The following is a 25801-nucleotide window of genomic DNA, read 5'->3' on the forward strand; positions in this document are numbered from 1 at the left end:
ACTGGCCTGTGTGTCACTGCCCCCCACCGCCGAGATTTTTTTTTTAAATGAATTAACGTTCATATTTCACAAGTCTCATGTCTTAGGTTAGGCACTGGGGGCAAGACAGTTATTTCTACACTTGGGTGACTGTTGGCTCTGCCAAGCTAACTAATCTTGGCTTTGGTTTTCTTTTTCGTTTGATTATTTATTTATTTATCGACTTGTTTATTTGAGGTGCCGGACATGAACTTCATGGTGTTATACATTCTACACAGGTGCAGTACTACAGAGCTATATTTGTGTGTTTGGTATAGCCCTGGCAGATTTGGTAATCATGTAGCTGGGATGGCAATATTCCTGTCCCAGCCTTCAAGCATGCTAAGATTACAGCTATATACCAACACACCAAACTCTGGCCTGGGGTTTTCTTATTAGAGCAACAGAATAATGAATAGACTGTAGGAGTTGGAAAGGGTACGAAAGACTCAGGGTTCTCCCTCCCCTCCAAGGCACTTCCAGCTCACAGGAGGATCAGCCTCTGTTCAGACCCGGCTGAGTGCCTTATCTCTGACAGTGGCCGTTTGTCCCAAGCCCCACAAGGCAGACTAGAACTGTTTTCCCAGCTTCTAGCTACGCTAGGCCCCTCCAGGACCTCAGCCCTAAAGAGAGTGTGGTACCCTAGAATCCCTTCTACACTTTCCACTCCTTAGGAAACACTGACGTCCACTGGAACGTTGAACCCTTTGCTCACACACACTCAGACCAAAACAAAGCCTTACAGCTAAGGTCTGTTGTCAAAAGAGCCCCGGGTGTAATGGGGGTGGGGACAGACTCAGTACTTCCCTAGCATCTAAATTCCTCAGTACCCAAGTCCACAGCCACAGCTCGTAGACGGCCTAGGCCCTGCCCCCTTCCGCGCCGATTGGCTAGTTCGGGTTCTGGGGGCGGAGCGTCCGCGGGAACTTAGCTGGGTTAGGGAAACCCGCGGAAGCGGCCTCTCCGGAACCATGGGCACCCCACCGCTGGCCTCTGGTGTCTGTGCTGGTGGCGGGAGTGTTGGTTGGATCTGGATGAACTCCTGCACTCTAGGTTCGCCTGTCCTGCCTATTTCTTTTCTTTTTTGGTTGTTCCTGGTCACACCTGGCGCTTGGGCCGCGGGCTACGAGGTGAGCTGGGGTCCGAGGGAGGAAATCTATTTGGACTGGAGTTGAACCAGAGGTGTGGGTGACACTGATTTTTATGGTAACTGCTGCTGATCTGGCAGTGTGATCTAAATGCGTGCATTGGGTTTCTGAAAAGGTCTGGTGTGCGCCTGAGAACAGGGCTGGTCATGATTGTATCCACCTCCCCTCTTGAACTTTGCATGCACTTAACTGTGATTGGTGCGGCTAAGGATGAGTGCTACTTGAGAACAGGACTCTAAGCTTGAACGGGTTGTTCTCTCTATGGTTCCACTTGCATGAATTCACTGTTTGGTGACAGTGCATTTCCCAGATCCCCATTTGGCGCGGCTCTGTTGAAAAGCCAGCCTTGCAGATCTGACCACATCACGTGGAAGGGCTCCCCACTTTCACTTCCAGAGTAGGAGTATGTGAGCTGGGCTGCTCATCCCTAGTCATCTCCCTTCAGGTTGCCTGGAGTCCCAGTTTGACTCCTCAGCTTCTTGACTCCTTCCTTGTGCAAGTCACCTCAACACCATGCCTCACTGTACAACTAGAGCTAGATTGCGCCACAACGCAGGCGCTTGCCTACTGTCTGTGAATACGTAGCTAACCCCAGCTACTATTAAAGTTGTTACTCTAGAGGATGAAATCTGCTCTGTGGGGTTCGTGCAAACTAGGACTTGTGTCTATGAGTACAGTACTTGGTGTGTCCTACTTGAGACAGCCTGGGACAGATGATGATAGCTTTTGTTTGTTTTTTTCGAAACAGGGTTTCTCTGTAGCTTTGGAGCCTTTCCTGGTAGCACTTGTAGACCAGGCTGGCCTTGAACTCACAGAGATCCGCCCGGCCTCCGAGTGCTGGGATTAAAGGCGTGCATCCCCACCACCCAACTGATGATAGCGTTTGACCTCTCTGTCACTCCAGAGTCAAGACTTGTGTTTTACCACCTCCCTACCTGTTTTGTGATGGTTGAGGCCAAGCCTATGGTCTTGGACATGCTAGGCAAAGATTCTACTTCAGAGCCCCCAACCTGTCGATCTCTCAACTCTCGGTTACTGACAGCGAATGTGTATGTTTTGGCGTCTCTGTGCAGACATGTCCTACAGTGAAGCCAGGCATGCTCAACGTGCACCTGTTGCCTCATACACATGATGACGTCGGCTGGCTGAAGACAGTGGACCAGTACTATTATGGCAGTGAGTAGAGAGTGTGTGTGTGGGGGAGGTGCCCGCTAACTTTTTCAGGGACGTGGACATTGGGGTGAGAACAATGAGTCATCTGGACCCTTGTATCAAGGCATGTCTCCTAGTGGTCTCTCACTGCCTGACCTTCATGTCCGCAGTCCTAAATGATATCCAGCATGCATCTGTTCAGTACATCCTAGACTCGGTAATCTCCTCTCTCCTGGAGGATCCCACCCGTCGCTTCATCTACGTGGAGATGGCTTTCTTTTCACGTTGGTGGAAGGAGCAGACAAATGCAACAAAGGACACCGTACGGGAACTGGTGCGCCAGGGTGAGCCTGCCCAAAGGAGCGAAAGGAGGAAGTCCAGCCCAGCTTGATTTCAGAGATTATTTATTTATTTATTACTATTATCTATTGGGTCAGTATCTTATTACATAGCCCTTCCTGACCTGGAACTTGATACTTCCAGTAGGCTGGCCTTGAACTTGTGGAAACCCTCCTGCTTCCCTAGTGGAATTTGTATCATATCACTACACACTGTACCTATAGTTCTACCTGCTTAGAATCTCCCTTCATGTGGAGACTTGTGTCCCACAAGGCCCTGTCTCCAGTGGCTTCCCGGGAAGCCTGTCATGCAGATCTAAGCATATTTGCTTGGAAATTCCCCTCCTCTCCAGCTTCAGTAACAGAACGGTCAGTTTTCCTAGTGTCGTTCATGATAGCCCTGCTCCTAACACACACCCTTCTCCCCTTGCGCCCCTTGCACAGGGCGCCTGGAGTTTGTCAACGGCGGCTGGGTGATGAATGACGAGGCAGCTACCCACTATGGTGCTATTGTGGACCAGATGACACTTGGGCTACGCTTCCTGCAAGACACATTCGGTGACAATGGGCGTCCCCGTGTAGCCTGGCATATTGACCCTTTTGGCCACTCTCGAGAACAGGCCTCTCTGTTTGCCCAGGTGCCAGCTTCCCTATTTTCTTTTTGGACCTGCTCCTTAACTTTGACTCTTCCTTTAGCTGCTCAAACACTGCCCTTCTCTAGCAGTTCCTGGGACTGGACCCTGGTTTGCTGGGACCCCAACTCCTGGGTGAACTTAACTCTAGGGAATTGAGTTCAAGCCTTGGCCTATGTCCTAGGGCTCTGCAGTTCTAAACTGCTTTGTCTTTCTCCAGCTGGTTTGGTCTCTTCCCTTGACCAGGCCGTACTAGAATTTGGACTTCACTAGCCTGCTAAGGTTGAGGCTCCTCTCTGAGCAGTGGCGCTACCCTGCTTTAGAACCAACTTCTTGTCTGTGCTTACGTATCCCCACTTTGGATCGTAGAGCGTGGAAAAGCCTCCTTTTGGCTTTGACATACCCAGCGACGTGGAAGGGGTTTTGTCTTTAGAGCTTCCTCTATTTTGCTGACCCTTCTCAAAATTAGAAGTACACAGGCTTTGTGTGGCCCATGTCTGTAATATCAGTACTTGGGAGGCTGGTGCAGGAGGGCTGTGAGCTTGAGGTCAGCATGGCCTCGGACGGAGACCCTGTCTCAAAAAAAAAATCTAGCTATATTTTTCTTTAGTTTTATTATTTAATATGAATGTTTGTTTTGTTATGCCATGTATTGTTTAATATATAAGTGTTTTGCCTGCATGAGTGTCTGTGCACCAGGTGTGTGCAGAGCCTATAGAGGAGGGTTGTAGGATCTCCTGGAACTGGAACAATGGATGGTTGTGAGCCACCATATAGACGCTGGGTATTGAATCCTGGTCTTCTGGAAGAGCACATAGGGCTCTTAGTCACCGAGCCATCTTTCCAACCCCTCCCCACGGAAACCTAGTTTTAGTTGTGCGTACTTTTCCTGTGCTGTCTTTCCCAACTGGGCAAGAAGCACCTGCACCCCTTCACTCCACCCCTTCTGCACTCCAGATGGGTTTTGATGGCTTCTTCCTTGGGCGCATTGACTATCAAGATAAAGTTGTTCGGCAGAAGAAACGGAAGATGGAGGAAGTGTGGCGGGCCAGTGCCAGCTTGAAGCCCCCAGCTGCTGACCTCTTTACAGGTGAGGAGGTAGAAGGGTAGGGCAGTCACACAAGACCTCAAGCTCTGAAGGGTCCGGGTATGATTTTGTGATATGCTGTGATTATCTTAGAATTTTTAATGATTTTTGAGCTGGGCTCTGTGTGTTCTTTTTGTCCCACCAGCCCTTTCTAATTCAGAAGTCTATTCTGGGTAGGCCATGGCAGACTCTGACCCCAGGGCAGGTCTGGGGTGCTGAGTCCAATTTGGTTTACAGGTGTGCTCCCCAATAATTACAACCCTCCGAAGGACCTATGTTGGGATGTGCTGTGTGCAGACAAACCCATGGTGGAGGATCCCAAAAGCCCTGAGTTCAATGCAGTTACTTTGGTCAATTACTTCCTGAAGCTGGCTTTTTCCCAGGTAACATGGATGTCTGGACCATGGTCCATACCATGTAGGTCCAGTACCACCAGGGGATTTTCCTTTGGGATTGATTCTTCATTAGACAGATACACAAGGAGCTGGAGAAATAGCTCAGCACTTCAGATCACTTGCTGTTCAATTATGAGGACCAGAGTTCAGATCCCGGCACCCACATAATAAACTAGTCATCCTGACTGCAAACTCCTGTATGAGAGTTATCTGGAGTCCTAGCTCCAAGGAGTGTACAGATAGGAGGATCACTGGAGCTTCTAAATTTCAGCCTAGTGAAGAAAATGCAAGTTCCATGTTGAGGGAGAGACTCCGCCTCAAAGGCATAGGTAGAGAATGGCAAGGGGACACCTGACACTCTTCTGATTTGTGCATGTGTGTAGAGGCAAATGCAGGCCTCACAAACACATGTAAATACACAGAAAACACACACACACACTTATTTATACCCCTTAGTTAAAAAAAAAAAAAAAAGATGTGGGCCAGCTATGGTGGTGCACACCTTAATCCCAGCACTGGGGGTGGGCAGAGGCAATCAGATCTCTGGAAGTTCTGTCTCAAAACAAAAGAAGTAGACCGGTGAGAAGGCTCAGTGGATAAAGGTGTTTGCTGTCCAAACACTTGAGTTCAGTTTCCAGAACCCACTTGGTGGAAGGAGAGCAGTGGCTCCTGGAAACTGTCCTCCGGCCTCCAAGCTGGTGCTGTAAGTGCACACCATAGCATGCGTTCCCTCCCCCTCTAAATAAACAGGAAGGAGGAGGAGAATGCATGAGAGTATGGTTCAGTCCCTTGGTGTGGGAAGTCCTGCTGTTTATGTGCTGCTTTTATTGGTTAATGAATAAAGAAACTGTCTTGGCCTGTGAGGGCAAAAGAACAGAGCTAGGTGGGGAAAACTAAAGTGAATGCTGGGAGAAAAGAGGCAGGGTCAGAGAGAAGCCATGTAGCCCCGCTGGAGCCAGACAGCCATGTGGCAGTACACAGATTACTAGAAATGGGTTAAATTCAGATGTAAGAGTTAGCCAATAAGAAGCTAGAGCTAATGGACCGAGCAGTGGTTTAATTAATACAGTATCTGTGTGGTTATTTCGGGACTAAGCAGCCAGGAACCAGCAAGCGGCCTCCTCCAGTCCTTGTCGCCTCATCTGAGTAGTCAACCCTAGAGTACTTCAGCAGCTACTGGTTGTTTTTGTTCTTTATAGGTGAGGTCTCATGTAGTCCATGCTGGCCTTGAACTTGCTATGTAGGAGAGGCTGGCTTTGAGCTTTTGACCCTCCTGCCACCATTTCCTGAGTCCTGAGAACATAGATGTGCACCCCCATGCCTGATTTCTGCAGTGCTGGAGATCAAGCCCAAGACTTGGCGCATGCTAGTCAGACACTCTGCTGACTGAGTCACACCCCCAGTCCCTCACTTGTTATTTTTGTGTTCACCGCTGTTTCTATGTGCCCTAGTCATTTTTTCTCAAGTGCAGGATTATTATTATTTTTTTTGTACTGGGGATCCAATCGGGTTTCAAACATGCTAGGCTAGTACTCTCACATGGAACTACATCCCAAGACCCCCACGTGTACTTAGGAGTAGGTATAGGGATAGTCCAGGACACCCTGGCCTGATGATTGCCTTCTCATCTATAGCAACAGTATTACCGAACCAACCATACTGTGATGACCATGGGTTCAGACTTCCAATATGAGAATGCCAACATGTGGTTCAAAAACATGGACAAGCTTATCCGCCTGGTCAACGAACAGGTCAGTGTGCCTCTGTGTGTGTGTCAGTCAGCTTTCTATCAGTACAGTCAGATGCCTGAGATAAGTGATAAAGGGAAGAGAGCCATGCAGAGTGGTGCACCCCAGTACTGGGGACGCTGAAGATTGCTTTGAGTTGGAGGCCAGCCTGGGACACACATGCATACACACACACACACGAGACCCTGTCTCAAAACCAAAATCATACACAAAACCAAAATACAGAAAAGTTATTTTTAGTTTTAGTTTCCTTTTGATTTTTCTTTGAGACAGGGTTTCCGGTGTAGCCCCAGCTGTCCTGGAACTCACTCTGTAGACCAGGCTGGCCTCAGCTCACAGAGATCCCCCTGCCTCTGCCTCTTGGGTGTTGGGACTGAAGGCATGTGCTTCCACATGTAGCATACTTTCAGTTTTCTAAAATAGTAAATTGTGTATTGTGTGTGTGTTCCTGTGTGTATGTATGTGTGCGTGTGTGTAGGTGCACATGACCACGTTTGTTCTTGGAGGCCAGGGCAGGATGTTTGGTGCCCTGCTTTATCGGTCTCTGTCTCAGTCCTCTGAGAACTGAACCTGAAGCCAGCGAGGCTGGTAGTCAACAGAGCTGCACTGTCCTCTTGTCTGGGCCCTCCGCAGTACTGGAATACAGGCTCATAGGTGGCTACTCCGAGTATTTTATGTGTGTTCTGCAGATTGAACTCAGGCCATTACACCTGTATAGCAAGCATTCTTACCTGCTGAGTCATTTCCACAGCCACTTTAGGTTTTTTGAGACCAACTTTCCAGTAGATTAGGTTGGCCTCAAACTCAATGTGCAGTTGAGGATAACTGTGAATTCCTACTCTTCCTGCCTCGACTTCCCAAGTGCTGGGATTAGAGGTGCATGACTCCGTGAACAGCCTCATGAACTCTGTTGCTCTCTTCCTAGTTTGTTCCCTTTCTCTTCTCTTCTACATGCTCCTCTTCCTGTTCCCCTTGTTTCTCCTTTAAAAAGCGCTATTTATTTTTTGTATATGGGTATTTTATGTGCATATGTATCTGTGCACCATGCATATGTTTGGTACAGAGGCCGGAAGAGGGCATTGGATTCCCTGGAACTGGACTTTCAGATAACTGTCAGCTGCCATGTGCTGTTGAGAGTTGAATCTGGGTTCTCTGAAACAACAACTGGTGGTCTTAACCACTGAGCCATTTCTCTGTCTCTGTTTGTTAAAAAACAGGATATCGCTATATATCCTTGGTTGGTCTTGAGATCACAGAGATCTGCCTGTTTGTACCTCTTGAGTGCTGGAATGACCTTGAACTTTTGCTAGGCTTGTACCTCTTGAGATGTGCTGGGGGCTAAACTCGGCTTTGTGCAAGCTACGCAACCCCATACCAACTGAACTACACGTGCCCAATCTCTCCCTGTTTTAAATAATAAAGTTGGAATTATTTAGAAAGTTTTGTAAACCAGGTAGGTGCCCCTGTCCATGCTTGTGTCCCAGCTACCAGGGAGGCAGAGGCAGGCGGATCTTTGTGAGTTTGAGGCCAGCCTGGTCTACAAGAGCTAGTTCCAGGACAGGCTCCAAAGCTGCAGAGAAACCCTGTCTCAAAAAACAAAAAACAAAAACAAAAAAAAAAGGAAAAGTTGTGTAAAATTATAGAATTATCCCTGAAGTCCTTTTAAGAGTAACAGTGTTTGGTCTTGACCAAGACATACTCTCATATTTGACCACTGCTGTGTACTCAGAAAGGGTGACTAGGAGCTGGAGAGATGGCTCAGGGGCTGAGCATTGGCTGCCCTTCCAGAGGACCCACATGGTGGCTCACAGCCATCTGTAATTCCAGTTCCAGGGGTTCTGTCACCCTTGTCTGACCTTCATGGGCACCAGGAATACAGGGGGTGCATGGACACACATGCATGCAAAACATTAAATTTAAAAGAAATAAACCTTAAAAAAACAACAACAAAAAATGTCGAGAACGACTATTGAATGCCTGTGGGCCTCCAGGAAGGTGCAGGTCCCGAGGCTCACACATGCCTTCCCCCAGCAGCAGGCAAACGGAAGCCGGGTCCACGTTCTCTACTCCACTCCTACGTGTTACCTCTGGGAGCTGAACAAGGCCAATCTAACCTGGTATTTGGGGCAGGGGACTGGGGAGCTTGGGGTGGGGTTGGCCTGCTCTGTGGGTTGATAGCTCTAAATGCCCCTGTGCAGGTCTGTGAAGGAGGACGACTTCTTTCCTTATGCCGACGGCCCCCACATGTTCTGGACGGGCTATTTTTCTAGCAGGCCAGCCCTCAAACGCTATGAGCGCCTCAGCTACAACTTCCTGCAGGTGAGTGAGCATGTGGGGAGCCGGGAGGCCCAGGGGAGCAGGGGCCTAACATACCTCTTTCTCCTCAGGTGTGCAACCAGCTGGAGGCACAAGCCGGTCTGGCAGCCAACTTAGGACCCTATGGTACAGGAGACAGTGCACCCCTGAGTGAGTGTCTGTCGACCATGGGATTGAATGCGGTGGGAGGGAGAAGGATTGAGGCCAGAAGCCAAAACCATCCCTAGGGCACACTTTACTTTCGGTGGTCCTGGGGACCCAACCCTAGACATCTTGAATGCTAGACAGCATTCAAACGTACCACTCAGTGTTCCACTGGGCACTGAGCTACATCCCTAGACTTTGAGATTCTTTCTTCTAAATTCATTTATTTTTATGTGTGTGAGTGTTTTGTATGTATATTAGTGTACCACAAGCATATCTGGTGACTTTGGCAGCCAAAGGAAGTGTCACATTCCTAGAGTTAAAGTTCTAGACAACTTCTATAGACTTATAGACGCATGTGATATCGGGAGTCAGACACCGGTCCTTTGAAAGGTCAGCCAGTGCTCTTAGCCCGTGGGCCATCAATGGCTCCAGCCTTCCAGAGCCATTTTTAATTCGCCTAAGAACCCTGTTATCCTGCACCCGACCCTTTGTGTGTGCTTACTTGGTGATGGGGTTCAGAGTTCTGTGGGAGATGGTGTCTGATTGGTGTTCTGTTGGCAGACGAGGCAATGGCGGTCCTCCAGCACCACGATGCAGTCACTGGTACCGCACGGCAGAACGTTGCAGATGACTATGCACGGCAGCTGGCAGCAGGCTGGGGACCCTGTGAGGTGTGAGGGGCAGAACCATGAAGTAACTAGGAAGGGGCGTGGTCCATGGTTGTGGGTGGGGCCGCAAAGTACTGTTTGGGGCGTGGTTTGGGGGGGAGAATGAGAGGACCATTCTTGGGAGAGAAGGGGTGGAGCTTACAGGAAATGGGGCAGGGTCTAGGTAGGAGAGACTGGGCCTTGGTGGGGGTACGGCCAGGCATCCTGGGGTGCACACCTTTGGTGCAGGTCTTTTGGTGATCTTCACCAGGTTCTGGTGAGCAATGCTCTGTCGCAGCTCAGCTACTACAAACAGAACTTCTCATTCTGCCGAGAACTCAATATCAGCATCTGCCCAGTCAGCCAGGAGTCAGAGCACGTGAGTAGGGGCTAGGAGGCAGGCGAGACAGAACCCCAGAAGGTGAAGCCTGCGCTAACGGGGATGGAGTGGTTGCTTACTTTCTTTTTGGAGGGCCATTTTGGGTCCAGGGACACTGGGATAGGATAGTTCATCACAAGGGGCGTGGCTTGTGAAAAGATGGGTTTGGCGGCCTGCTGTGACTCTGCCCTTCCTGCTGTAGTTCCAGATAACTATTTACAACCCCCTGGGCCGGAAGGTGAAACATATGGTCCGGCTGCCGGTCGGCGAAGGCATCTTCTTTGTGAAGGACCCTGATGGAAAGGCTGTACCCAATAATGTGAGCCTGCCCAATGTCTCTTCCCTTCCCCAGTGCATCTCCCAGATCTTGTGGATATCTCCATGAGCTTCTTTCTCTTCTTGTGTCTCCCACAAGGAGAACATCGCCCTTCCGTAAGTGACAGCCCTTCTAAATGTCCCACCTGGAATTCCCCTTCCTTCCTTCCGTCCTTTGTTCTAACCCCCTCCTCTTTCTTTCTTCTGACAGGCTTTCACTGTGTAGCCCAGGCTAGCCTCCAACTTGTGGTCTTCGTGCCTTAACCTCCCGAGTGTTAGGATTGCAGATCCGGGTGGCCTCACCGTTTTCCCAGCAGACTCTCTGTTTATGGTCAACCTCTTCACCCCAGGAGGCTCCTTTCCTGAACCTCTTAACCCCTGTCCCATCTCTTGCTCTGTTTCCTATTTTCTCAGAGACCCCTAGTTTCTCTCTGTATACCTTCACCTTCCTCCCCTTCTGTCTTTTTCTCCTTCCTATTTTTTTCTTCCTTGAACTAGGTAGAGATGTGCTAGGTGAATGTCTTCTTCCCCATTCCTTACCCTCTGAGGTTGATGCTTGCACCCGGGCCTGTCTTCTTGACTAGCACCCTCTTTCACTCAGGTGGTGATGCTCCCCAGCTCCTCTGGTAAGGAGGACCAGTGGGAATTGCTGTTCTCAGCCTCGGTGCCTGCCCTGGGTTTCAGCATCTACACTGTGGACAAGGTGTCTGTCCAAAACAACCTTCAGGCCATCTCCAGGAAACACAGGTCCCATGCCAGGTCCCGTGTCTTGGCCATTGAAAATGAGGTGAGACTCTCCTTGAATCCCCTTCCTTGCCTATGTAACTTTTTTTTTTTTTTTTTCCCAAGACAGGGTTTCTGTTTAGCTTTGGAGCCTGTCCTGGAACTTGCTCTGTAGACCCAGCTGGCCTTGAACTCACAGAGATCCGCCTGCCTCTGCCTCCTGAGTGCTGGGATTAAAGGCGTGTGCCACCACCACCTGGCCTGCCTTGGTGTTATATTATAAACTGCTTGGATTCTGGATCAGTGGGTTCTGGTTCTTGGTTTTCACTCATCTCACTGTGTGTTCTTCAGTGAGGAGGGTGACCTTGGAGCCTCAGTTTCTTTTCTGGAACGTTGTAAAAATCTAGTGTGACCTTGAGGTTGATAGAGCTGTGTCAGGGCCCACGGCAAGTAGCTGTTGAGGGGTCAAGGAAGACTTCTTTGATAAGGAGACAGTTGAAGGCTCGAATTGGACTTCAGTGATAGATACTTGCTTAGTGTCTGTGAAGCCCTGGGCTCCACCCCCAGTACCTCAGAAACAGATAGAGGAGGGGTTAGTGTCTTCATTAGGGTTTTCACTGTTGTGATGAAACATGTGACCAAAACAAGTTGGGAGGAAGGGGTTTAGGGTTCATTTTGCTTACACTTCCAGGAAACAGTCCACCACTGAAGGAAATCAGGGCAGGAACGCAAGCGTGGCAGGAACCTGGAGGCAGGAGCTGATGCAGAGGCCGTGGAAGAGTGCTGCTTACTGGCTTGCTCTTCATGGTTTGCTCAGTCTACTTTCTTATAGCATCTAGGACCACCAGCTCAGGGGGTGTCTCCACCTACAATGGGCTGGGTCTTCTCCCATCAATCACTGACTTAGAAAATGTTCTACAAGTTGCCTATAGCCTTTATATCATATAGAGGCATTTTATCAGTTGAGGCTCCCTTCTCCTTGATGACTCTAACTCTGTCAAGGTGACATAAAATGACCCAGCACAGCTGGAGAAATGGCTCAGCAAGGAAAGAGCTTGCACTGCTCTTGCAAAGAAACCAAGTTTGGTTCCCAGTGCCCAGGCAGCTCATAATCAACTGCCTGTAACTCCAGGTCTAGGGGGACACAATGCCTCTGGCCTTGCAGACACATACTTACCCACCCTTATACATAATTAAAAATAATAAAAATTCATCTTAAAAGAAATCCTGACCAGGTATAGTGTTGTGTGCCTTTAATCCCAGCACTTGAGAGGCAGAGGCAGGTGGATCTCTGTGAGTTCAAGGTCAGCCTGGTCGTCAGAGTGAGTTCTAGGACAGACAGAGCTACATAGTGTCTCAAAACCAAAAGCCATAAACAAAAGAACCAAAACCAAAATAACCCAAAACAAAAAACTACCACCATCAACAAAAACCCCAAAACCCAGGTAAGTGAAAGAAAGAATACCAGTCTGTCCTGAGACCTGGCATATTTGCTTTGTGGGCTCCTTCTTTTATAAATATATTAAAACTGTATCAGGATGATGTGGACTTCAGTGTGGTGCGTTTGTTTATAGCCCTGATACTTTGTGGGCACAGTTAGGATTGGTGGGGCTTCTTGGTCAGACAGTGTTGTTGAGTTGGTGAACTCCAGGTTCAGTGAGAAACTCTCTCTCAAAAAACACGGTACACATCCCGGTCTCGCCAGAGGTACGTAGTGCAAACCCGGCTCAAAAAATAAAAATAAGAGGGGCTGGAGAGATGGCTCAGTGGTAGAGTGCTCTGGCTGCTCTTCCAGAGGACCCAGGTTCATTTCCCAGCACCCACATGGCAGCTCACAATTGCCTGTGACTCCTGTTCCAGGAGATCTGACACCCTTAGACATACGTGTAGACAAAACACCAGTGCACATAAAGTAAAAATAAATTATTAAAAAAAGATTAAAAAAATAAAAAATTATGGTAGAAGCATTGACACCCAGCCAGCTTCAGCCCCTGGCTTCCATATGCATTACATGAATGTAAATATACAAACATGTTTACATGCAGACATACCACATACATCACATGAATGTACACAGAAACATGTACACATGTAGATATAACACACAAAACATTTTATGATATTTCTGTAAAGATTAGCAATATCCATGCAAGTCTCATTATGACATGTTCATTGCTACTGTTCAACTTTTCTTTAGATTTTTAAAGGAAATGAAATATTCTTCAATTTTTTTGAGACTGGTTTTCATAGAGCCCAGAGTGACCTTGAACTTGATATGTAGCTCAAAATGACATTGAACTCCTAATCTTCCTGCCTCCACCTCCTGAGGGCTGGATTATAGGCATGTGGTACTGAGGGCTTTATACATACTAAGCAAGCACTCTGCTAACCGAGATATGATCACTATTACGCATGAAAATACCTCTCTCTGTGGGGCCCTGGAAGCCATATGGGTTTTGGCATTCAGCTCCCAGGTCAGATGATATATTGATCTAGCTCTGAAGCAGATGAGGACTGGGATCAATTTAGGGTATCGTAGTTGGCTCTGCTGCTGTGGATAAGTATAGAAGTGAGTTTCTGCAAAGAACCGAGTTAGCCCTCGAGGGCCATGCGTAGAGAGGTGGCCAGAGGCCGTTGCTGACAGAGCAGGGTTTGCAGAAGTGTTTGCTTGCCGGATCAGGCGCAGCAATGCGTGAGATGCGGAAAGCGGTTCACTGCTGAGGAGACGCTTGCGGAGACGCTTGCTTAGACGTGTTCTCCATTTTCCCACCCAGTACATCCGGGCTACATTTGACTCCAGCACAGGGTTATTGATGAAGATTGAAAACATGGAGCAGAAGCTCTCACTCCCTGTGAGCCAAGGCTTCTTTTGGTGAGGAAGGGCTGCTCTGTCAGGGTGGCTGCTGAGTTGAGGCCCCTCCCTGATGCTCGTTTGCTCTGGGCCCAGGTACAATGCCAGCACCGGGGATAAGAAGAGTCCTCAGGCCTCCGGCGCCTACATCTTCAGACCCAGCCGTCTCAAGCCACTGCCTGTGAGCCGTTGGGCTAAGATCCACCTGGTGAAGGTCTGTAGCCCGAAATCAGGAGTGGGTTTGGGGTAGGGGGAGGGGTGGGAATGTGGAATCTGGGAACAGGATGTGCTACATGTGGGGTGGGGTAGGAACTAGTTTATCTTTATTTTATTATTTTAAATATTATTTGTATGTGTATGCGCGCACGCGTGTGTTTCGGTGTGCATATGTGTGGAGGTTAGAGGACAGTTTGTGGGAGTCTCCCACATGGGTCCCTAGGGAGAATACAGGTCATCAGACTTGGCAGCAAGCACCTTTACCCACCGAACCATTGCTCTGCTCCCCAAGGAAGGTTTTACTGTGTAGCCCAGCCTGGCCTCAGAGCTCTCGACACTGCCTCAGCCTCTGGGGTGCTGAGACTGCGGGAGTGCAGCAGCAAGTCTGCCTTTTCTCCTCCTGTGTGTGTGGAGTAAGACCCAGGCTCCCTCTGCTGACAGAGAAAACCTGCTGGTATAACCATCTCTGTCAACATGCTCACATCCATTCCTCACTTTGGAAATTAGAGGCGAAGGTGTTGTTAAAGTATAATTGCTTAGAGTCCACCAAGGTCTAAGAAATGAGCTTATGTCTTGGAGTGTAATTCAGATGACTTGCATATGAGAAAAGGCCTGAGTTCTAGCTTTACACCACCACAGGGGTGTGTGTGTGTGTGTGTGTGTGCGCGCGTGTGTGCATAATAGCAGCACTGGGTGACTGAGGCAGGAGTATCTCAGGTTCAAGGCCAGCCTGGGCTATGTAGTGGGTCTCTCTCTCTCTCTCTCTCTCTCTCTCTCTCTCTCTCTCACACGCACTCCCCATGCGCGCACACAGGCACAGAAACAGCAACAAAAATGTGGGTATATATTTGATAATTCACTCTTAATTTTTCTTGAAGAAGCAGTGAGAACACTGTTCTTGGTCTGTGAAGTGAGTGTCAGTGGGATCCTTTTCGGGATTCTTAGCATTTTCAACGTGGCTGACTCCAGCCTTCCTGTGTGTCTGTAGACAGACTTGGTGCAGGAGGTATACCAGAATTTTTCAGCCTGGTGTTCTCAAGTAATTCGTCTGTACCCAGGACAGCGTCACTTGGAGCTGGAGTGGACGGTGGGACCAATCCCAGTGGAGTAAGTGGCACACTTTCTGGAGTGGGGAGCAGGCACAGTGGTGTTTAGGAGATTCACACGGGTGCTTTTCCACTGAGCACAGAGAATACTGGGGAAAAGAGGTGATCAGCCGCTTTGACACTCCAATGAAAACGAATGGAGAATTCTACACCGACAGCAACGGCAGGGAAATCCTGAAGAGGAGGTGGGACAAGGGTACCGTGGGGAGTCTGTGGTGTGTTGAATTTTAGGGCCACGGGGATTTGGTGATGATATGAGTGTGGAGGGACAAAGAGGAAGCAGGACCCCAAATCTGACCACATCACACCTCTTCCCAGGCGTGATCATCGACCCACTTGGAAATTAAGTCAGACTGAACCCGTGGCTGGGAATTACTATCCTGTCAGCACGCGAATCTACATCACGGTACCTGCCCTGCCACTGCCTCAGACTGGAAGCGCCTCCCAGTTACCTGGGACCCGCATTCTCAGTCACCCTTCTACCTAGGACGGGCACATGCAGCTGACTGTGGTGACCGACCGCTCCCAGGGGGGCAGCAGTCTGAAGGATGGCTCACTAGAGCTCATGGTGAGAGGGGAGCCCTACCCACGCGGGGTTTCTCCGGAAGGCCCACCCAGACCCAGCCAAACTTGAAGGCTGTTGTTGATACCCACGTCCTACCTGTGGCCTTGGTTCCATCCTCTTCCCTTTCTTCCCTTTCTTGTGCTGGGATTCCAGGTCTGCGTCACCATGCCTGGCTTTGGAATTATATTTCTATATTCCCTTTCCTTTCTCGTATCCAGTCCCTCTTGAGGCCTTGACTTGTCCTGTGACGATCCTCTTGCCTTTCTTTGTCCTGGGCTCCTATTAGTTGGGCCTCACTTCTGCTGAGGTCCTCTACCAGCCCCTGACCTTAGTCTTCATTGTTTACTCTGGCTTTAGTTTCTTTTGGAATTCCTGAAAGCCTGTACCCGATTCTTGAACGCTAGTTCCTCACTCTTTCCTGGCCGCTCCTCCCAGGTGCACCGACGGCTGATGGTAGATGATGAGCGCGGAGTGGCGGAGCCCCTGATGGAATCAGAGGCCGGGAGTACGGTGCGAGGGCGCCACCTTGTGCTTTTGAGTTCTGTTAGTGATGCAGCTGCAAGGCACCGACTGCTGGCGGAGGAGGTGGTCCTGGCCCCTCAGGTGGTGCTGGCTCAGGCTGGTAGCAGTCTGTATTACTCCTGGGCGGCACCAAGGATGCAGGTGAGGGACGGCGAATTGGACAGAAAGGCAGAACCAAGGACGCAGGTGAGGGACGGCGAGTCGGGCAGAAAGGACACCTCCCGAGTCCCTCTTTTCAGGGCTGAGTTTATCCTCAGTTTAAGTCTTTCCACTGAGGAATGAGTTCCACCCTGTTGTAAGCTACATGCTTCCATATCGAGTCCATCCTCATCAATGCTCCTTTCCTTTCAACTTCATTTCCCGCAAGTCAGTGCTGATTGCCAGCCAGGCTCCGGCTACTTAGTTTTTCTTTCCACAGTTCTCCGGACTTCGCAGGGAGCTACCTCCCCAGGTGCATCTGCTTACCCTGGCCCGCTGGGGACCAAAGACGATGCTGCTGCGTTTGGAGCATCAGTTCGCTGTGACAGAAGATTCAGGCCGCAACCTGAGCTCCCCTGTAACCTTGAACTTGCAGGTGAGGAGGGTTAAGCTGAGAAAGAGACGGAGGAGAGAGACGGGCCAAAGCTGGGCTTTGCATCTCAGCTGGATCCATCCATTCCCTGCAGAACCTGTTCCAGACCTTCACTATCACACACCTGCAGGAGACCACCCTGGCAGCCAATCAGCCCCTGTCCACGGCTTCCAGGCTGAAGTGGCTAACAAATACTGGTGAAGACCTGGCAGGAATCCTGCCTGTTACTGGCAGTTGAGGGTGGAGTATGAGGATTGTTGGCTAGGAGCCAATGTAGACCCTGCGGACAGGAGCTTAAGCGTGAGCGGTGGGTCCAGCCAACCAGCAATGCACTGGCGTTTGGGACCATGAAATTTTGACCCGAGGCTGGATTGTTGTCCATCAGTGTCGAGTTCTGGGACGGTGTCTGTCACCTATGGGATATGAGTACAATGTCTAGGAGTTAGAGAGGGGGTTTGGGGAATCTCGAGGTGTGTTCAGGCGTAGGGAAGTGGTTTAAAGGTCTGGATATGAGGCCCCGGGACAGAGTTGAGAGGTGGGTGTGTGTGGCTGTGTCCAGACCTCAGTTCTCTTCTGCCGATCAATAGGTCCCGTCTCCTATCCTCCTCCCTCCAAGTTGGACCCTACCTCAGTCACACTGCAGCCTATGGAAATACGAACCTTCGTGGCCAGCGTTCAATGACAAGAAGTCAGCTAGACCTGCTGGGAGGAGGGGCAGACCTCTCTCTCCTTCTTTTGCTGTAACCACAAAAATCATTAAAAGGCTACTAAGACGCAGGTTACCCAGTGACTGCGTTATTTTTGAGGCGGGGACATGAGTGTGAGATCCAGGGAGGTTAGTGGCCCCAGCTCAGTCCAGACCCCAGGTCCTCTCTGGAGGTTACCTCCCCACTGGACTTGGCACTCAGCATGTTCTACCTTCCTCCCACTCATGGCTTCCTCCCTCTCCGATCCCGTGTCCACACAGGCCCTCACCCAGCCATGTCAACAAGCACTGAGGATAGGCCTGTGCCGGACACAGCACCAGAACCAGCTGCACCCTGGGTCTTTCTAACCCGGCCTTTGGGTCAAATGTAGGCAAGGAATCTGGGAGGTTCTGGAGGAGATGCTGGGACAGAAGCAGCTTCCAGCCATAGGCTCCTCACTGGTGGAGGCCATCACCCCTCCCGCATGAGATTCTTCCTCTTCTCAACTTGTGGAGTCTTAATGCTCCCTGGGATTTTAGTGTGTTCTGGTGTCTTGTTAACTAGATGTTGGTGCTGGAGAGATGGTTCTGATTAGAAGCACAAACTGTTCTTCCAGAGGATTCGAGGTCAGCTTCCAGCACCCACATCAAGCAGCTCAGCAGCTGTAACACCAGCCCTAGAGGGATGCAGTGCCTCTGGCCTTTGCTGGTCATGGTTACCTGCACTCATGTGCACACACCCACACAAAATGAAAAATAAAAAGTCTTTTTAAAAAGTCTTTATTTTAATTAAAAAGCGTTCCCCCCCCCAATATATCCCAACCACAGTTTCCCCTCCCTCCACTCCCTGTTATTACCCTCATCTCCAACCCTTCTCCCCCAAATCCACTCCTCCTCCATTTTCCTTCAGAAAAGAGCAGGGCCTCCCAGGAACAGCAACTGAACGTGGCCTAACAAGTTACAATAAGATGAGGCACAAACCCTCATATCAAGGCTGAATGAGGCAGCCCAGTAGGAAGAAGAAGGTCCCAAAGGCAGGTGAAAGAGTCAGACACCCCACTCCCACTGTTAGCAGTCCCATAAGACACCAAGCTAACAACCTTAACATGTATGTAGACTAGCACAAACCCATGTAGAGGAGGTGCTGTAGCTGGTGTTTAATCCAGTGCCAAGGAGAGTGAAGCAGGAGGTTCAAGTTCTAGGTCATAGTGATATCCTCTCTCAAATAAATAAATAGACAGACAGACAGACAGATAAATAGATAAAGGTTTGGTGTTGTGGCTCATGTCTGTAATCCCAATGTGAAGGATGCTGAGTAGGATCACTGTATTAGGGTTCTCTGGAAGAACAGAATTTAGAGAATGAGTGATATATATATATCATATATATGATATATATATACACATATATACATATATGCATACACACACACACACACACACATATATATATATATATATATGTATTTTTAGGTGGGAAAGATGAGAACTTTTAATCCCAGCACTTGTGAGGCAGAGGCAGGCAATATCTGAGTTTGAGGCCAGCCTGGGCTATAGAGCAAGTTCTAGGATAGCCAGGGCTATACAGAGAAACTTTTAAAAAAACATAGACAAAGCAGTGGTTCTCAACCTTCCTAATGCTTCAATCCTTTAATACAATTCCTCATATTGAGGTGTCCCCAACCATAATATTATTTTCACTGCCATTTCATAACTCTAGTTTTACTACTGTTGTGAATCATTGTGGGGCCTCCCTTTTCCTCGAGGTCCGTTAGTCACCAGTTAGAGAGGACCAAGGGAGCAGAGGCAGCGTGCAGGGTTTTGTACGGCCTGTGAGAATGGTGGAAATAGCCTTCTGGGAGTTAGCCTCAGTGAGACAGCTCAGCTTTATTTCAGGGAGTGGGGAATATGTAGGACGGGGACAGCAGCTGGGGCATCACCTAATCTGTATGATCCTAGCATACAGGTGGAACACAACACCTAGTTAGCATATGGGTGGCATGCGGAGAGCATTTGCGGGGAACTGTGTCAAAGGTTACACTTGGGTCAGGCGTCCACGCTCAGGGACAGCTTCCGAATAAGGTCAGGCATCAGGCATGGGGCCTAGAGACACTATCCAAATAAGGTAGAGAGGGATTCCTGCCAAGAAAGGGAGTTCTCCATATAACACCGAGCTCAGAGACATGGTGAACTGCAACCTTAAATGCAGGATACTCTCTGGGCTGGAGAGATGGCTCAGAGTTTAAGAGCACTGACTGCTCTTCTCTAGAAGAGAAGGTTATGGGTTCAATTCCCAGCAACCACATGGTGGTTCACAACCATCTACAAAGAGATCCGATGCCCTCTTGTGTGCAGGCAAACATACAGGCAGAACACTGTATATATGATAAATAATAATAAATAAATGATACATAAATAAATCTTTAAAAATGCAGGATACTCCAGCAAATCATTATACATGTTATCTGATATGAGAACCCTATGAAAAGGTTGTTCAATCCCTCAAAGGGATTGTGACCCACAGGTTGAGAACCAGTGCCTTATAGGCTTATGGAAGGTGAGGCATCTACCTGTAGTCCAGCAATTGGCAGTCACCCACCAAGAGTGGGCTTGACGGGGATCTGGACCGGGGCCAAGGAGGGGGAGCTTGTGGGGTGCTGTTGTTGGGTGTGCCTTTTGAACAGAAAGGCCACCTGGGTGTAAGCCTGCCTAGGGGCCATTCCTCATCTTTCTGATGACAGGGACTGGCCTTGGGTGGTTGCTCTGCACAGCCCTGATCCAGACTCCTATGGTAGGAAAGAAAGGCCAGCAGGAACAGCAGACATGCTAACACATCAACACTGCCCACGATGCCAGCCACCTCATCAGGGACCACACTGCTCCTGGAGACACAGGGAGCCCGCTGCTCTTGGGTTCTGGTGCAATGGTGAATGGCAACCTCCCCTAGGATATCTGTGTGGGACGCGCTGCTTTCTGCTGTCACGGTGGGGGTGGGCGTGCTGAGAGGAGGGCTGGGTGTTCGCTGGCTGCTGTGGGCTGTGCTGACAGATCACCCAGTTGCTCAATTTGTCCTGCTTGTGGGAGGGGAAGAAGAGGTCCTAAACCAAGCATACTCCAAACACGGTCATGCCTGCCTCCTTCACCAGCATGGCACAGGTTCCCAGAAACAAACTGGGCAGCAGGAAGGAGGGAGAAGTTGTGGGGGAAAGTGGGACAATGGTCTTGTACTTTGTAAAGATTGGTCACTTGTTTTAATAAAACGCTGATTGGTCAGGCAGGAAGTATAGGCAGGGCGATGAGAACAGGAGAATTCTGGGAAGAGGAAAGACTCAGTATGCAGTTGTCACCCAGAGGCAGAGGAAGCAAGGTGAGAATGCTTTGCTGATAAAAGGTACCAAGCCACGTGGCTGACACAGACAAGAATTATGGGTTAATGTAGGATATAAGAGTTAATAAGCCTGAGCTAATAGGCCAACCAGTTTATGATTAATGTAGACCTCTGTGTGTTTCTTTGAGACTGAACAGCTGCGGGACCAGGCAGAATAGAAACCTCTGTCAACATTGGGTGAACAGGGAACCCATGTTTGCCTTGTAATATTTCCAACACTGGCATGGGCAGTTTGATACTAGAGTAAGGAAGAAGGAAACACTGGATTCTGCTATGAGCTGTGACACACAATATGCCTCTATTTTTCTCAGTCTCCCTCTTGAAGGAATAGGCCAGATCTGTTAAGGAGACCCAAGTGGGGCTCCCTGTACTCACCCATCAGATCAGACCTGACATCCCTAGGGGTGGCATGGGGTAAACAATGTCCACTCCCTTTTTATAAGGTTCCCATGACAAACTAAAGTTCCATTCCTCCAAAGTTCACCCTGACAAATTGTAACAGGCTCCGAGACCTCAGCACAACTGATCCATGGTGGAAGTACCATTCAGCTGTAAAATTCAGAATTTAGACAGCACCTCCTAAATCCATCAAAGTCTATAGTTCTGGGAAAGTCTGTAAATGGACTAACCTTGCTTTTTGGCTTCTGTAGTTCTGGTTCTAGCTAACGGTCTTGCTAGCTGAAGTATGTCAGCCCAGGCTGCGGTTTTTGTGTTTGAAAGCTCACCCTGAGAAAGGCTTAGGGCTACCTACTGGGAAAACTTTCTGTTGACTTAAATCCATGTCTGAGTAATTTTCTCTGGTGGATATTTCAGAAGAGCCATTAGTGAGTTTATTGGTTACTGAAAGGAGCATGGGTGACCCTTATAGCAACCTCATGAGAAAGTCTTTACCCCCAGAGCCACAGTGGGGCCCCATCTCAAAAAACCAAACCAAACCAAATAAAAACAAAAAGAAAAGTCTTTGCCCAGCAAGGCCGATGTCTTCCCTAATGCCAAAGAAGTGGAGCCCTTTCAAAAAAGTTAAAAAAGATATAGCCACAATAATAATTGTATAATAAAAAGCCAATATTTATTACAAAGCAACCAACACAAAATATAGCAATTTGGGGATATTAAATTGTTTAATAGATTATGGAAAATAAATATTCACTAAAAGGATGAAACAAAGGCTCCTGAAAGAAAAAAAAGGAAATGTAACACTCCATTTAAATAAACTTAAGACAAGAAACCGTGGTGTTCAATTGATTGCTGAAAAGATATTTGACAGAGTTTAACATGTTTCATAAAGTGTTGGAGACTTTAATTATAGACATATCTCTAAATAATGAAGGATATATATGTATATGTGTATATACACATACATACATACATATATATGTGTGTGTGTGTGTGTGAATGACACCATCAGGTAACAATTATTAAACAGAAACAAGCAGCATGACCTCTGAAATCAGGAGTGAAGCATGGGTGCCCACTGATCCCTCTCTGGTTCACTATAGCGGTAGAAGTCATAGCTACGGTAAGACGTGGTAAGACGTGAGAAAGACACAACAAGGATAGAAACAGGATAGGAAGAAGCCAAACCGTCCCCCAGCCTTCTTTACTTCAGGACCCTATAAAGTCTATTAGAAAATCCTTGGACCTAATAAACATAAGAAAGCTGCAGAATACAAAATCAATATTAAAGAAGAAAACAGACTTCAAATATATTCTCAGATAAAGAAGTTGAGAAAAATATCCAATTCAAATTAACTTCAAAAAATTTATTTATGAATTTATCTACCCAAAGAAGAGAAAGTCTCTACAATGAAAATGTTAAGACATTGAACAGGGAAGTCATAGAAGATACAGTGTGATGAAAAGCCCTTCCCTGCTCTAGGGTTGGCAGAACTAAGGTTGTGAAAATGGCTATATTACCAAAATTAATTTACAGTTCCAGGAAATTACTATCAAAATTCTGACATTGCTGAACAGTGTTGGTGCATACCTTTAATCCTAGCACTTCAGAGGAAGAGGCAAGTGCATCTCTGAGTTCTGGTTCACAGAGCAAGTTCCAGGACAGCCAGGACAGTTACACAGAGAAACCCTGTCTCAAGAAACAAAAAACAAAGCAAAACAAAATTCTGATCCTTATTTTACAGGCTTATAAAGGAAAAAAAAAAAGAAGAACTTGGGAGTCCATAAGGAGCCACAGAAGGCAAATAACCGCCAAGGTGATCCAGGGAAGAGAGCTCTGCTAGAGGTCTCACGGTGCCAAACCTCAAATGACGCCACAGAGATGTAACGATAGACAACCTTCTACTGACGTCCAAGTAGACGTCCAGTGAAACAACATACAGGACCCCAAATAAGATGACACAGTCCTGCTAGTTTAATTTTAGATAAAAAAACATAATCTGCATTCAAACAGTATGGCCTATTCAATACATGATGCTGGCAAAACTAGGTATTGACCTGTGTAATAATGGAATAGAATTCTTATATTTTTATCTTGTACAAAAATCAATTCAAGATGGATCAAAGACTAAATGAAAACTCCAAATTCTGAAACTTGTAGAAGAGCACGTGGGGAGTCCTCTGCAAAGCACAGCTACAGGCGTGCACCCCAAAAGCACAAAACCTGACCCCAGTGTCATCATTTGGGACTACGGGAAAGCAGGAGGTTGCTGCACAGCACAGGAGACAGTCGGTAGAGCACCCAGACCACAGGACAGGAGAGAACGAGCAGCTACACCGCAGACCATGGAATGCAGTATCTATAAAGAACAGCAGAAATTAAATATCAAGGAAACAAAACTGCTGATCAACCAAATGTGCCAACTTTAAGGTGTTGTGTATCCTCGCCCCCAGGGAAATGCCAGCACAAACTACTTTGAGATACTGCCTTAGCGCAGTCAGAATGGCTATCATCAGGAGGGCTGGCAGCAGCAGGAGGAGGGCGTGGGTTTGATTCCCAGCACCCACACAGCAGCTTCTAATTGTCTGAAACTACAGTCCCAGCGGATCTGACACCTCCTTCTGGCTTTGCCGGACACCAAGCACACACTTGGTGGACGTTCATACATCCAGGCAAAATACCTCCACACATAAAATATACGGATCTAAGTTCAGACACCGGGGGAATGTAGAGTTTGGACTGGAGTCTGCTTCAGAGAATATCATCAGTGATAGGAGGGGAGGAGGGTGACAGGAGACAAGGAGGACGTGTCCTTGTCCGGAGTACGCTCAGGCTCTGACACTGGCTCTAGGCCTCTCGGAGAAGCATTTTCACATGGTGAGAAACTGTGTGAATTCCTGGATAAATCTCAGGTAAATGGATGCTTATGAAATTATCTTATGCCATGATACAGATTGAATAGAAGGAAACAAGCGTAAGAGAACAGGTAATTAGACTGAGGAGACGGAAGGCCAGGGAGCAGGTGCTTGTGCCCAGCGAGTCTTGAGACAGCAGCTCTTGTTACTGCATCTCCAGTCAGCAAGGCATCCTCCAGCTGCTGCACCCATGGGCTAGAAGGGTCATCAGGAAGCTTAGGGTACCAGGAGAGATTTTCTGGGATTGCAGTGTCCTGATGTCCCATATAGAGGTCAATTCCAGTGCTGTCCAAGATTTGCTTCCTACTGTGCTGTGAGTCTGCTGTGAATAAAGTCTCGGTTCCGGGTTCACCCGCCACAGGATCTGACAATGGAAGAGCACTCGGGTGTCCCTGTTAGGTTGTGTGACTGGCCGGATGGTTCACATGTACAGCAAGCACTGTCGTGTACCTGTCCTGACTACATGGGTGGAGGTATACTTGCGAACCCTTGGGTCTATCAGTGTTGTGACTTTTAGACTCTGCATACGAGATCAATCCTGTGGGACTTGAGGGCGTGGTGTTTGGTGCATATCCTAAGTTCTACAATGGGCCAGGAAGTAGGGCTGACTATAGGGCCTAGCTTGGATAGGGAGAGGGGACGGACCATTTGGCGTGTGGCCTCCAGCAGGCTGTGGATGTGAAGCTGGAGTGGTCAGAGCAGGTTATCTGTGGGCTCCTTGGCTCCCACAGTGATCCTGCCTGGAACCAGGGTGACAGCATCCTTAGTGCTGAGACTGGTCCAGATGTCTCCAAAGATACGAAGTCTTCAGAAAACTCTAAGGCTGCCGCCAAGGGAGATGTCACCAGAGTGCAGGGATAGCTTCCTCTCTGGAGCCTCTGTGTGACTGACAGCACGGAGAGCAGGTCCAGAGCCCTGGGAGCGAGGGGAGCTGTGCTCTCGGAGGAGAATGGCTGCCGTCCACAGTGGCCCTAGGTCAAGAAAGGGCAGAGAGTTCTGATTCTGCCTTCACCCAGGATGATTGTTCTTGGGCATGCGGAGCCTCCGCAGGTGGGTGGGCAACTTGTCCAAAGACTGTGGTGAGCAGTAACACACAGCCAGAACATCAGAAAAGGAACATCAGGAAAACCTTCCTTTTAATTCTCCTTTGAGAATACGTTTGTCACTGTGCAAAAAGAGGGTTTTTTTTTGTTTGTTTTGTTTTTATTTCAAGGATCATAACATAGCTCTGGCCCATGTCACTCAAGTGCTCTGCTCCAGAGCTCAACAGGCAGTTTTCCTAGGGAATTATGGGACAGTTATGGGAAAAGAGGCCCAGTGTCTTGCCGGGAATGAATCTGGGGAATCTGACCTCTTTTTTCTTAATTATTATTTTTTATTTACTGTTGGTCACCGCACTTTTCCGTGAATACCCAGACCCCGAATCAGCTCCGTCTGGAACTTTTCCAGGGGCAGAAAATAATTATCTGATCCAGTACGTGAGCACTTACACAACTGGATAGAATTATAAAAATTGTTACCTTTATGGGGGCACAATTTAC

The 25801-nt window shown here is 48.4% G+C and overlaps 1 protein-coding gene across 2 annotated transcripts; it reads left to right on the top strand.

Annotated features, from left to right (window-relative positions):
* Positions 1-937: 937 nt before the first annotated feature.
* Man2b1 (mannosidase alpha class 2B member 1) lies at positions 938-17658 on the top strand. 2 transcript variants are annotated; one of them, XM_048434659.3, is made up of 24 exons: positions 938-1148; positions 2240-2342; positions 2489-2662; positions 3101-3294; positions 4246-4378; positions 4613-4758; positions 6405-6521; positions 8553-8635; positions 8717-8837; positions 8906-8984; positions 9543-9652; positions 9900-10007; positions 10210-10326; positions 10924-11109; positions 13820-13917; positions 13993-14110; positions 15101-15219; positions 15302-15403; positions 15537-15624; positions 15706-15786; positions 16219-16491; positions 16724-16879; positions 16971-17073; positions 17464-17658. In XM_048434659.3, exons 1-24 carry the CDS (start codon positions 990-992, stop codon positions 17556-17558), a joined length of 3063 nt encoding a protein of 1020 aa, XP_048290616.2. In that variant the 5' UTR covers positions 938-989; the 3' UTR covers positions 17559-17658. The 2 variants fall into 2 exon arrangements, with proteins under 2 accessions (XP_048290616.2, XP_048290617.2); XM_048434660.3 differs by having other exon boundaries at positions 16219-16446.
* The last annotated feature ends 8143 nt before the right edge of the window (positions 17659-25801 follow it).

The sequence above is a fragment of the Myodes glareolus genome, chromosome 22 (assembly GCF_982192425.1).
Source record: "Myodes glareolus chromosome 22, mMyoGla1.1, whole genome shotgun sequence".
NCBI classification, from domain to species: Eukaryota; Metazoa; Chordata; class Mammalia; order Rodentia; family Cricetidae; genus Myodes; species Myodes glareolus.